At 40.3% G+C, this 13007-nt stretch overlaps 2 protein-coding genes across 8 annotated transcripts in view; one reads left to right on the plus strand and one right to left on the minus strand.

The window, feature by feature from the left end:
- Nucleotides 1-2120: 2120 nt before the first annotated feature.
- nthl1 (nth-like DNA glycosylase 1) lies at nucleotides 2121-5871 on the minus strand. 4 transcript variants are annotated; one of them, XM_028564542.1, is made up of 7 exons: nucleotides 5787-5871; nucleotides 4800-4974; nucleotides 3810-4045; nucleotides 3547-3717; nucleotides 3274-3433; nucleotides 2874-2979; nucleotides 2121-2640 (listed from the first exon to the last, which is right to left on the minus strand). In XM_028564542.1, the coding sequence occupies exons 1-7, from the start codon at nucleotides 5787-5789 to the stop codon at nucleotides 2334-2336; spliced, it is 1158 nt and encodes a 385-aa protein (XP_028420343.1). In that variant the 5' UTR covers nucleotides 5790-5871; the 3' UTR covers nucleotides 2121-2333. The 4 variants fall into 4 exon arrangements, with proteins under 4 accessions (XP_028420343.1, XP_028420332.1, XP_028420352.1 ...); XM_028564531.1 differs by lacking the exon at nucleotides 5787-5871 and having other exon boundaries at nucleotides 4800-5066; XM_028564551.1 differs by lacking the exons at nucleotides 4800-4974; nucleotides 5787-5871 and adding an exon at nucleotides 4565-4778.
- The window catches only part of tsc2 (TSC complex subunit 2), a 33967-nt gene continuing 25540 nt past the window's right edge, over nucleotides 4581-13007 (plus strand). For 3 of the 4 annotated variants that reach the window (XM_028564493.1, XM_028564511.1, XM_028564501.1), the window contains exons 1-10: nucleotides 4581-4900; nucleotides 8658-8734; nucleotides 8947-9136; nucleotides 10488-10657; nucleotides 10779-10865; nucleotides 10973-11083; nucleotides 11166-11313; nucleotides 11529-11646; nucleotides 11750-11798; nucleotides 12780-12905. In XM_028564493.1, the coding sequence (XP_028420294.1) occupies nucleotides 10502-10657; nucleotides 10779-10865; nucleotides 10973-11083; nucleotides 11166-11313; nucleotides 11529-11646; nucleotides 11750-11798; nucleotides 12780-12905 (795 nt within the window). In that variant the 5' untranslated portion in view covers nucleotides 4581-4900; nucleotides 8658-8734; nucleotides 8947-9136; nucleotides 10488-10501. The remainder of the gene's footprint in view (nucleotides 4901-8657; nucleotides 8735-8946; nucleotides 9137-10487; nucleotides 10658-10778; nucleotides 10866-10972; nucleotides 11084-11165; nucleotides 11314-11528; nucleotides 11647-11749; nucleotides 11799-12779; nucleotides 12906-13007) is intronic. The other variant, XM_028564519.1, reaches the window with a different exon arrangement.

Here is a 13007-nt window from a genome sequence, read left to right on the forward strand (position 1 = left end):
AGTGTAACTATTAACATTAACAAAGGCTTTGTTCCATTTCAGTCTCCCAGTAAGCCATGGCAGTCAGCCAACATGCACCGACACACACCTAATGAGATGCATTCCATATTGCTATTAATTACACCTGGTTTTCCTGCTATGACATACCTTTTACTCTGTAGGGAAGCATCTTACCAAACAAGAAGGTATGTTCAAGTTGTGATGTATTTTAAAGCAGTAACCAACTGGCCGGCTGCAAAAATTCAATCATGTTTTTATGAATCTAGGCTGTGGTTGAACTAATGTAATTAGTGTGTTCCTTCCCAAATTGAATGTCCTATTCATCATGTCTTTAAAATGTTTATATCTGCCCTTTCAAATGTCTTAGAGTTAGACGTGTTTAATAAAGTGCATTGAATGACTAATTTGTCAACTTATTGCATAGGGCAAGATGTAACCAGCCAAGTTACTAAATTGATAAACACAACCAACTTTCAAAAATAAGGAATTGAGACTCCTTACTGTCTTTAGTACATTGTATATTCCATACAAAGTATTTATAGAGGACTTAAAGGGGAACTATGCACTTGTTGTGTTTTTTTAGCTCAATTTACCTTAAAGTGATGGTTTGGAGTAATTTCACCCTAGGGTCCTTTGCACCATTACCTCGAGCAAACACCCCCCCAGAAGCTTTTTTCACCTGGGTCTAACATTGGGCGAGTTAGCGTAGAGTAGCGTTAGCCGCTGAATAGCTTAGCGCAGGGGCTAATGGACCCACGTTTGTATCTCGTAAATGACCCCACTAATAATGCCCGAAATGATACCAAAGGTCTACACTAGTATATATAGGTTATGCATTCATAAAACGATGGATTGGAAAGTTTGTAAGTACACCAGAAGTTTATGTAAATAACACTTGCCTGCTGGCTTCTGCTCTCTGCTGTTGTTGTTGTTGCTGCTGTGAGACGAGTGCTTAGGGACGTCTACAAATTACAACACCGAAAAGAGATGCAACAAAAATATTTTTTTATTTAACTTATTTTTTAAAGTAAGTGCTGTAATATAACTAGCAGGAGACAAATAATAATTGAGGTAAGTTTGGAGACATTACCTTATTTAATCATTAAATTAATAAATATTTTTGTTGTATCTCTTTTCGGTGTAGTAATTTGTAGACGGCCCTAAGCACTCGTCTAACTGCAGGTAGCAGCAGCAGCAGCGGCAGCAGCAACAGAGAGCAGAAGCCAGCAGGCAAGTGTTCATAAACTTCTGGTGTACTTACAAACTTTCCAATCCATCGTTTTATGAGTGCATAACCTATATGTACTAGTGTAGACCTTTGGTATCATTTCGGGCATTATTAGTGGGGTCATTTACGAGATACAAACGTAGGTCCATTAGCCCCTGCGCTAAGCTATTCAGCTGCTAATGCTACTCTACGCTAACTCTCCCAATGTTAGACCCAAGTGAAAAAAGCTTCTGGGGGGGGTGTTTGGCTCGAGGTCATGGTGCAAAGGACCCTAGGGTAAATTACTCCGAACCATCACTTTAACTGAACAGCTTCGGAGTCATTGGAATGGTTATATGACTTTTTTCGAGTTGAATGGTGGTCGTCTTGCTCTCCCCTAGCGCCTGTGAGCGGAAAAAAAACACCCTTGCAACTTTCGGCCTGAGAGCCGCCGGCCTCAGCGTCAGGAAGTATCGCGTGATATCAGGTCTCGCGATGTAACAAATTGCTTCATGGCACTGCACACATACAGGGACCGGCTAGCTGGAACAAGGTAGTGATGGAGTTTTTCACACTATCATCATGGCTGAGCCGGCAAAAAAGAAGCAGGAAGCTAGGAAAGCATTGTCGGGAGAACAGAGAAAGAGGAAACGGTAGACTGACCGAGCGAGGAGTCAGACACGAGTAAACATAGCAGCTGCCAGATATCTATTCCGAAGCTGTAGGGGGACCTCTATAGAGAAACTTGCGAGCAAACGTGAAAATAGCAAAGAAATGGCCAAAACTGATGTTGTTATTCTAACTCCATATGCAAACAGGCAAACTCCCTCTGCTGGAATCAAAGGCAAACTTGAAACATAACCTTCACATCCAGTTTCTGTACATACATTTTCTTTATTCGGTAATAAAAAAAATTAAGCACTAACGGTACAAAAATATTTATTCTCATATAAAGTGTAAAAGGTGTCGTTATAAGTGTCAAATCAAACTATGATGAAAATATCCTGAACCACATTCACATTAATGTTTAGCTGGGATGCATGTTTTCAGTGTGTGTGCATATAGTTGGACTTTTCTTGTCCGACATTTGGTCACTGCTCAGACAAAAACTTATAAGACAACTGAATCAATGTTTAACCTTGCTTTTTAGCCTCCTTCTCTGTGCGGTGGGGGAAACAGGTGTGGGCAGTGGCTCCTTCTTTGTCCTCTCGTGTTTAACAGGAGATTCTTGTTCTGGTTCAGTTTTTGTTGTAAAGGAAGAGGTTGGATTTGGAGACCGTGGGGATCCAGCTTTAGGCCTCTTTGTTGGAGAGATTTTGTGGGCAGATGGACAGCTGTGCTGGTTCAGACACACAGAGCACAGAGGGTTGACAGGGAGACAAACCTGCTGTCCGAAACCCACGAGAAGCCAGTTGATCTCACTCCACAGCTCCCTACGACAGAGTGAGAGAGGAACATCACAAGCTTACTTTAAACCTGTATTCATAGATTTTTGATTTCCAAGCATCGCCTTATATCAGTCAACACATCGTACGCTGAAGAGTTCCTATCAGTCCTGATGTGCTCTATGTGCCTAGGTCAGACTGGGTGACTCTGATCTTTATAGATTTATTTGAACATGTTAATCAGGTTATACGGTTCAGCAATGAATTAGTTATGCTGTTACCTGGGTAACCACTCCTCCAGGGCCTTGCGTGTTTCTTCCGGGTTCTTGGTTGGTTTCTTGAGCCAGCCGAGCCGATTAGAGATACGATGCACATGTGTGTCCACGCCTAAATAAAAAAAACCAACACTACACAATTTAGCACACACACACATTTACAGATTAGCATTTTTAGAAAACAGTAAACAGTGATGTGGACTAGCCTACTCGCTGCAGATTTACAGTATTATTTATATTTCCGTGCAAGCTGTTATTTTTCTATGTTGCAACTTTATCAACCAGACTGAAGCTTGCTGTTCAGCTCTTCCAACTATGTGAATTCACGCTGCTCTGTTATAAATTTATCTATTTTATTACGTTTGATTTGTAAGTGATTGTGCACGCTTCAGGAGTGTGTCCCTACCAATGCCGGACACTTGGTCCCAGGCGATGTCCATAGCCAAGTGAGCCATCTTAGGTCCAACTCCTGGAAGGCGAACCAGCCCCTCCACGCTATCTGGGATGTCCCCTCCGAATTCATTCTGCAGCATGGCCGATGTCAGTTTCAGATACTTCACCTTAGTCTAGAGAAAGGAGGTGCGAAAACCATTCAATAACATGCACAACCCGAACAAAGAAGGAGGGTGAGAAGGTAGAAGCATGGCTTCCGTAACACATGAAAAGACTTGTGTATTACCCTCCAGAAACCGACAGGGTAGATGAGTTTTCCCAGTGCTTCATCATCAGTAGTGAGTATATTTTCTACACTGCAGCCGTGAGCTCGGAGCTTCTTCATGGCTGCTGCTGTCACCTGGTCCTTGGTCTGACTGGACAGCATGAGTGAAACCAACACCTGGAAACGTCTCACCTGTACCGGAAACAAGAAGAATACATTTCAACAAGTGAATAGTGTAGACATACTGTACATTTTCTTCTTTTTAAAATCTCAACCACACTTACATGCGCAGGAGCCTCTGTGTCGTAGCATTTCTCGGCTCCCATGTTATCTACAGGTGCATCACGGCTGCTCCTCATCTGGCGGATGCATTCTAACGGTTTCTTCCAGTCGGGAGGTTCCCAGTGTTCTCTCTTCACCGGTGTAACACTTTTATCCTTGTCATATTCCACTTTTAGCTGTTTCCTCCTGCGGCTATGTGAAGACAACGGTAAAGTTTCTGTTTTTGGATGGCAACTGTCTGAATGAGCACAGGGGAGAGAGAATGAGAAATGTTATACCCAGCATGGCAATATAGGAAGAAAAAACACTACATGGCAAAAACTATGTAGACAGACATCTGAACAAAAGTATGTGCATTCATTTGCTGCTATAATGGCAGTTTCCCTTCAGGGAAAGCTATCCACCAAAGCTGCAAAACCGCAGACTTATTTTGTACTTTTTCTTATTCACTGTTTCCCCTCAGAGTTAAATAAGTCCATACATATCTAGCTTCTCATCTCTGTGCGTGTCTGTCAAACTCTGTCTGACGCACGTCACGCAGCCACCGCTAGCCTCGCTTAGCACAGACCTTCGAGGTAACCGGCTCCATATAGCCTACTGCTCCCAATAAGTGACTAAATTATTCCAACATTTTCCTATTTACATGTTGTGATTTGTATAGTCACACAGCGTGTACAAATAACAAGGTCACATGAAACACAGCCATCTTCTAACTGGGCGCTATTCTCAGAAGGCGAAGCACTGCTACTTCTGCTACCTGGGCGGAGTGATTTGCTCGAAGCACCTGAGAAGCCCCGTGGTGAGGAGCAGAGAGTACAAGAACGACGGTGCTTTGCAGTGGTCGAGCTAATGCAGAGAGTATTTAGGCTAATGCCTACAGCAATGCCTACTGTGCCCCTCCACACCATTTGGTCACATTAAGCTTGCATGTCCTCTGAAAGGTGACCTGCAGCAGTGTCTGTGTTCAGCTAGTAGCGTAACGTAAACATTACCCGTTGAAAAGGGGGCCGAGGAGGGTCTTTGTTCAAAGATCCTCGCCTCCTCCTCCTCCACCTTCACGGCCACAGAGGAAACTGGATCCACACTTCTGTTGGTAAGTTTGGATCTGAGAGAATCCGCAGGTACACCGCCAACATTTTGACCACCGCTCCGAGTGACAACAGACCTCTGCATGAAATAAGGAGAAGTCATAGTAAAACACTGGACTACACAGCGCCTCGTGCTGCTGCGGACGTTAATCATTTAGATTAAGCTAAAGTTAGTTTCTCATTCGAAGTTTATGGTCACGAGCGGACCAGAGAAGTTGAATCCACTTTTTAAATAAATGCACAATCCACTTTGGAGGGATTAATAAAGGAATTAAATACTTTTTCAAAAATATCTGGATTGAAACCTAATTTTGAGAAATGTAACATTTTGAGAATTGGGACATTAAAAGACACCAATTTTATTTTAAATAGTTCGGCTCCTGTTAAATGGATTAATGGAGAAGTGAATATATTAGGGATTAATTTACCTGACAACTTTAAAGAAATTGTTAAATACAATTATGAGAGAAGGATGGAAAAGGCAGATAGAATTTTACAACCTTGGAGGGGGAACTCTCTGACCATTCAAGGAAAAGTAACTGATTAGTAATTCCACAATTTGTCCACTTACTAATGCTTCTTCACCTAGCATAACATTCTTCAAGCATTTTGAATTTTTTTTTCTTCAAATTTATATGGAATAATAAACCACATAAAATTAAAAGGCAGTAATTAATTTTTATAACGGTGGACTGAAGTTAAAAAAATCTTCAAATGATGGACTGTTCCTCGAAAGCCTCTTGGGTGACTAAAATGTATCACAACAATGGATTACGAGCCAGAGATTATATTCAGCCTTTTCCTTCTTCTCGAACAATATATTTCTTTTTTACCAATTAAAAGCAATACATATTGATAAATTATTTTAAAATAGTTTAAAAGAATTATCACCATTCTTCAAGGATTTACTGAAGGCTTGGTTGACTTTCCAGTATCACCCTCCAGATACAATTGAAGATATTCAGACACAGTTGCTATGGATGAATTCAAACATTACGGTTGGAGACAAGCCATTGTTGTGGGAGGAATGTGTCAAAAATGGGTTAATTTTTGTCAATGACTTTTTGAAATGAAATGGAGATTTCATTTCCTATGAAAACTTGAAGACATTTTTTAGCATTTCTCTTGATCGGTTACAATTTAGCCAGCTAATTTCTGCAATTCCCAAAATTTGGAAAATAAAATTGCAAAATGGTAAGAATAAATTAAAGATAAATAAAAATAATCTATACAGTGAGGAAAATAAGTATTTGAACACCTTGCTATTTTACAAGTTCTCCCACTTGGAAATCATGGAGGGGTCTGCAATTGTCATCGTAGGTGCATGTCCACTGTGACAGACATAATCTAAAAAAAAAAATCCAGAAATCAAAATATATGATTTTTTTTTTAACTATTTATTTGTATGATACAATTGCAAATAAGTATTTGAACACCTGTCCATCAGCTAGAATTCTGACCCTGAAAGACCTGTTAATCTGCCTTTTAAAATGTCCACCTCCACTCCATTTATTATCCTAAATTAGATGCACCTGTTTGAGGTCGTTAGCTGCATAAAGACACCTGTCCACCCCATACAATCAGTAAGAATCCAACTACTAACATGGCCAAGACCAAAGAGCTGTCCAAAGACACTAGAGACAAAATTGTACACCTCCACAAGGCTGGAAAGGGCTACGGGGAAATGGCCAAGCAGCTTGGTGAAAAAAGGTCCACTGTTGGAGCAATCATTAGAAAATGGAAGAAGCTAAACATGGCTCCATGCAAGATCTCACCTCATGGGGTCTCAATGATCCTAAGAAAGGTGAGACATCAGCCCAGAACTACATGGGAGGAGCTGGTCAATGACTTGAAAAGAGCTGGGACCACCGTTTCCAAGGTTACTGTTGGTAATACACTAAGACGTCATGGTTTGAAATCATGCATGGCACGGAAGGTTCCCCTGCTTAAACCAGCACATGTCAAGACCCGTCTTAAGTTTGCCAATGACCATTTGGATGATCCAGAGGAGTCATGGGAGAAAGTCATGTGGTCAGATGAGACCATAATAGAACTTTTTGGTCATAATTCCACTAACTGTGTTTGGAGGAAGAAGAATGATGAGTACCATCCCAAGAACACTATCCCTACCGTGAAGCATGGGGGTGGTAGCATCATGCTTTGGGGGTGTTTTTCTGCACATGGGACAGGACGACTGCACTGTATTAAGGAGAGGATGACCGGGGCCATGTATTGCAAGATTTTGGGGAACAACTTCCTTCCCTCAGAGCATTGAAGATGGGTCGAGGCTGGGTCTTCCAACATGACAATGACCCGAAGCTCACAGCCAGGATAACCAAGGAGTGGCTCTGTTGGAAGCATATCAAGGTTCTGGCGTGGCCTAGCCAGTCTCCAGACCTAAACCCAATAGAGAATCTTTGGAGGGAGCTCAAACTCCGTGTTTCTCAGCGACAGCCCAGAAACCTGACTGATCTAGAGAACTGTGTGGAGGAGTGGGCCAAAATCCCTCCTGCAGTGTGTGCAAACCTGGTGAAAAACTACAGGAAACGTTTGACCTCTGTACTTGCAAACAAAGGCTACTGTACCAAATATTAACATTGATTTTCTCAGGTGTTCAAATACTTATTTGCAGCTGTATCATACAAATAAATAGTTAAAAAATCATATATTGTGACTTCTGGATTTTTTGTTTTAAATTATGTCTCTCACAGTGGACATGCACATACGATGACAATTTCAGACCCCTCCATGATTTCTAAGTGGGAGAACTTGCAAAACAGTGTTCAAATACTTATTTTCCTCACTGTATATTTGGAATTAAATATCACAGGTACTGCACTTTTTCCACACAGAACCTGCTTGTTTGGGGAAAATTAATTTAATGAACCTATTACGTGGAAAGATTACTTTAAACCATACCATCTACAATTGATTCATATTCCAGAATATTTCAACTTAAAATCTTTTATAAAATTATTGCAACAAAAAATGTCTCTGGTTAAATGGCAGATAGAAAAAGACCCTTGTTGCAGGTTCTGTGGGGATGAGGAGGAGGACCTGATGAATTTGTTTTATTTTTGCCCACATGTGGCTAAATTTTGGGTCAATATACAGATATGGTTAAGGTCTATGGATATTGTTCTGCAAATCACACCTCAGAATATGTTATGTGTGTTTGAGGGTAAATGCAAACACTTTTTGAATATGATTATTTTGATAGGTAAAATGTTTATTTTTAAAGCAAAAACTATCAAATTTATGTATAAAACACTTTAAGAATAGTTTATCATCAGCATATGCTAGAAACAATTATAGCAACAAATAACAGAATAACTGAGCATGAAAAGAAATGGAATGTCTGTTTACTTGATTTAGAGATATAAATATGTGCTTTTTATTTATAGTTTGCTTTCTTGTCAAAACACTATGAATGTGGAGTTGGTTGTGATTGTGGTATGAATGCATGGGGGAGTGGTAGGGGTGGGTGGGGGGTTTGAAGCTTGTTTTGTCTTTTTTTTTTTTTTTTTTTTTGTAAATTCTAATTTGTTGTACTATTAGATTCTGAATAAAGTGGAAAGAAGAAGGAAAAGGAGAAAAAAAACCTGAAAAAAGATTGTCTTGAAAACACAGAATGCATAAATATCAATATTGCATATAAAATAGTTTTTAATGCCTGTGTTTTATATTTCATTGTTTATTTTCAGTGCCAGTGTTTCTCTTTTATAATGCCAAAACACTGTTGTTCTATATCTATGGTTCTAGCACTATAACGGCGTGAGACTCCAATGAGGAACCAACTTCAGCATCGTTAGCATGTTTAAATGGCTGCTAACCGTTGGGTAAGTTCAATGTTATGGTAAACATGTAGCTAGCTAACTTATCACTAATAGTAAACAGTTTTACGAAACAGAACATTTACTATTTTTTAGATGTTTCACTCTTCATTTGTCATGATATAAACTCAGACTTAACGGGCTTTTAGCATAGTTTGGCTTTAGTTTGCTCAGAACTACATTTCCCATCAGCGAAATTAACAAACGTGTTTTTGTAGGAAGTGCTCCTGTCACAGCGTTAGTGTGTCATCCGGTTGATGAGAGGAGGACTGTGAACCTGGACGAGAACAAGCTTTCAGCAGCAAATACATTGAATATCAATGCACAGACGCAGGCGGCTCTGTTGGCGGCATATGGACGAAGCTGTGAATTTATGAAACCGAAAGCGACTCATCTAGCTACAATAAGGTGAGAGGAGAGGGAGGAGTTGTTTTTAAAGGTACCAGACCTTGAATGCCACGGAGGAACGCTAGCTCATGACAGAGAATGTAACGTAAAGCGTAGCTAACGGTTCTGTAGCGCCATTGTGCAGGTCTCCTGATTATACCATGTTTATGTTAAGTGTCCACAGATATAATTTGCTCTGGTCGGAGGCTACCTTGCACCGATGTGGTGGTGGTTGTTCTTGTTGTTGAACTAGAACAGAACAGTCGTTGTCTGTCTGCTCACTTCCCCTCCCCCTGACTCTGTCAAGTCCACATGACAGCAGAGTGTCCAAACCTGCCCCCCCGGGTGTACTTACAAACATTTACAGACTGAGACTTCAAACTTTACTTCAACAGTGGGTGGGAGACTTAAAGGGTCTGTTCACACCCAGGTTACATAAAAACATACTCCTTTACATCCAGTCGTATTCAGCCATGCATAGTGTAATGAAAGTTTTTGTTTTTGAAAATTTAAAGATGGTGTCATGCTGCCACCAACTTTGTCTGATCCGGTGTCAGAGGCATGACAATATCTACCACACATAGTAGCCTATAGTATGCAACCCTTTTTAATGAGAATACACAAATATAAGAGGTAAAGAGACTTACCCTTTTCCTCACTGCACTAGTTTTTGTGCTGCCACCCGAAAACACCATAAGGAAACACACAAACAGTCGTTGGTTTTTAGAGTGGATCACCTCATCCGAAGTAAAGACATTTGAAGCATTAACCTTCACTGAAGAACAGCAGAGGTACAATTTTACACATTAAATGCCTCATATTTAGGACTGTGTCCATTGTTTAGTCCGGCATCTGCTAATTAGAGACAAACGACGTCTCAAGATCTGCGTGTCTGATCACCTCAGCTAAACAATGTTTTTTAAATCCATAAAAATTCTGTCAAAGGCTTAGGAGACAAAATGTAAATAATAGCAAAAATATCATTGTTCATCAAATAGAAACCTTATTTCATCATGGATAAGATCACTTCAGTAACTACTTTTTTTACAACTCCACACTGTCCAAATGTCAAGGAATTTAATTGTTGATGTTCGTCAACATTTTACCATTGTGCTTCCTAGTTTTATTTTTATTGTGATGTACAGTGGTAGCGTCTTTTTAAAGGCTGAGTGCAAATTGATTTAACAATTGCAATGGGTTGTGGTTGTTACTGTGACCATATATCTTATTGCTAGCAGGCAAGCCACATCAAGCCACATTTAAATAATGTACAGTGCTTTAGTTGGCCTTAAGGTATTAAGGTATTGCATTGTAATAATAATCCAAGCTAACTGATGCAAAATTTCCTAAATGTGTGTTGCTCTTTCTCCAGGCAGCCGTCAGTCTATGACTTCTCCAGGTTGGGCCATGAATAAGCAACCCAGCAAAGAGAGTCTTAAGGACAAGGTGAAGGGAATCTTTGGGCTAGGAACCCCGCGTCCACCAAGCAAGCAGAGTGAAACAAGACCATCTGAGTTTATCATTACGACTGACATCATAAAGGTGTGCAGAAGATACCGAGCATCTGTGCACGTTCATACGCACTCAAACTCGCCATGCTTTTTTTCCACATCATGTTTTGCAAGGCGTCATGGCCTTTCCTCTTCCCTTTGATGTTTTTCAGGAGCTCCAACCGGACTGCGGTCTGAGTAACCGGGTTAGAATGATGAACCACGTCTGTGAGCTTGCCAAAACCAAAAAATTTGAGGAGGTGAGTGTGCAACAGGTGTGCTGTTTTTGGTGATGCGGTACATGTAATCTTCTGTGTTTGTCAAAGTGTGTGTGTGTGTGTGTGTGTGTGTGTGTTTTTGTTTTTAGCATGCAGTGGAGGCTGTATGGAAAGCGGTGGAGGACATGCTGACTCCAGAGCAGCCAACTGAGGCCAGACATGCTGTCCTGCAACTGCTGAGGGCCATTATACAGGGACAGGTATATAGACACACACAAGCAAATACGAAATGTGAATATAGTTTCTGGCATTTCATAAAGTCCTGTTCACTTTTATGTGAAGGGTGAGCGGCTTGGCCCTCTGAGAGCCTACTTTTTCAAGGTGATCCGAGACTACCAACCGTGTAACGAGGACCTCTCTGATAGGCTGGAAGTCTTCAAGGCCTTAACCGAGAACGGGAAAGACATCACTTACCTGGAAGAGGACATAGGTAAAACTTCAAAAAAATAAGCTTGTAAACGCTGTGAAAAAATGGGTTGTTTTAGGTTGCATACTAGATTGTTGGATTTGTTCAAGCTAATATGAAACAACTTTGTAGTTATGTTTTGTAGTTGTAACTTGTAAAGGCATGACTGGTCTTTTGCACACCTTATTCATAGGTAATGTTTTTTTTCTGTTCTTGCTTCGTTTTCTCCTCTCTCCCAGCACGCTTTGTCCTCCTGTGGATGGACATAGGTCTCACCTCCGACTTTCTCCACGTTCTTGTAAATCTGGTGAAGTTCAACAGCTGCTACCTGGACCAAAATGTCTCCATCATGGTCCAGTAAGTTAGAGATACAGCCAGATATACACACTTCTGTTTGTTTTTATCCAGAAAATGTGATTGACGTACATTTTACATGATTGTTCTGTTGTGCTCTCTGTAGGAAAATCTGTTTCCTGTGCAATAGGACAACATCTTCAACAGATATTGAGGTGGGTATTTGTTCTTTTTTTTTTCTTTAATGTTACTTTTAGATTTCTGTTAAACTGAAGCAACTATAACTGCAGTTTAACATTTAACATGTAATTGTCAACCGAGAAGAACAATCAACACATTCTATATGTGTCTGTATTCTATACCATCTATATGGTTCCGAGGCTCACAAGTCCAACAAATAATGTGAGAACTTTCTTTTCCTCCAAATGTGCAAAATCCCTGGTCCAGACCATTATATACAGTAAATTAGGTAAATGTGAAAAAGGGTTAATAGCCATTCTTTTCACCATTGGGGGAAAAATAAAAAAATTGATCTTGGAATAAATGAAGAACCTGAAATCAAACATTTTATTCTACTTAAATTGTATGGATGCATTGGGCCTTACTTATCACAATGAATACTGTGTTTGCTCAATGTGTAATTTAAAAGCACCATGTTGCCATAGGAAACTGAGGCACGCAGTGAAGAAATTATTTTAAATTATCTGTACTTTTCATATTTTTTTTATTGTAAACAAACAATGATTATATAGGGCGCCCGGATAGCACAGTTGGTAAAGCGGGCACCCATATATAGAGGTTTACTCCTCGACGCAGCGGACCCGGGTTTGACTCCGACCTGCGGCCCTTTGCAGCATGTCATTCCCCCCCTCTCTCTCCCCTTTCATGTCTTCCTCTGTCCTGTCAAAAATAAAGGCCGAAAATGTCCAAAAAATCTTAAACAAACAAAATGATTATAGACTACTTATTAACTACATAATTAACTATGCCAATCTAGTAAAACCTACTCTACTGTTGAATTTATAAACCTCAGAGTTGAATCGTTTCTTCTTCAAAGCACTGTGTAAAGGTAATGAAGTTAGTTAGTTTGTATTAAACACTAGTCTGAGTTGAGGTTGGATTGCAGGCCTTCCCATATATTCAATGCTGATCTGCTGCTGTATGTACTTGTGTGTGGTTGTGTATGATGTGTCCAGGTGGCACTACAAGTACTGGATGCAGTGGTGTGTTACAACTGCTTGCCCTCAGACTCTCTCACGGTCTTCATCATCACACTCTGTCGTACTGTCAACGTCAAGGAGTTTTGTGAATCCTGCTGGAAGGTAAGCAAACACACACACGCTCTTTTTCTTTTTATCGGAGGGCTCTGATGCAAAATGGCATTATTCATAACTGCCTCCTCTGTTCTTCTCTCCTCTGTTTGT

Source organism: Perca flavescens, chromosome 2, assembly GCF_004354835.1.
Source record: "Perca flavescens isolate YP-PL-M2 chromosome 2, PFLA_1.0, whole genome shotgun sequence".
Classification (NCBI taxonomy): Eukaryota; Metazoa; Chordata; class Actinopteri; order Perciformes; family Percidae; genus Perca; species Perca flavescens.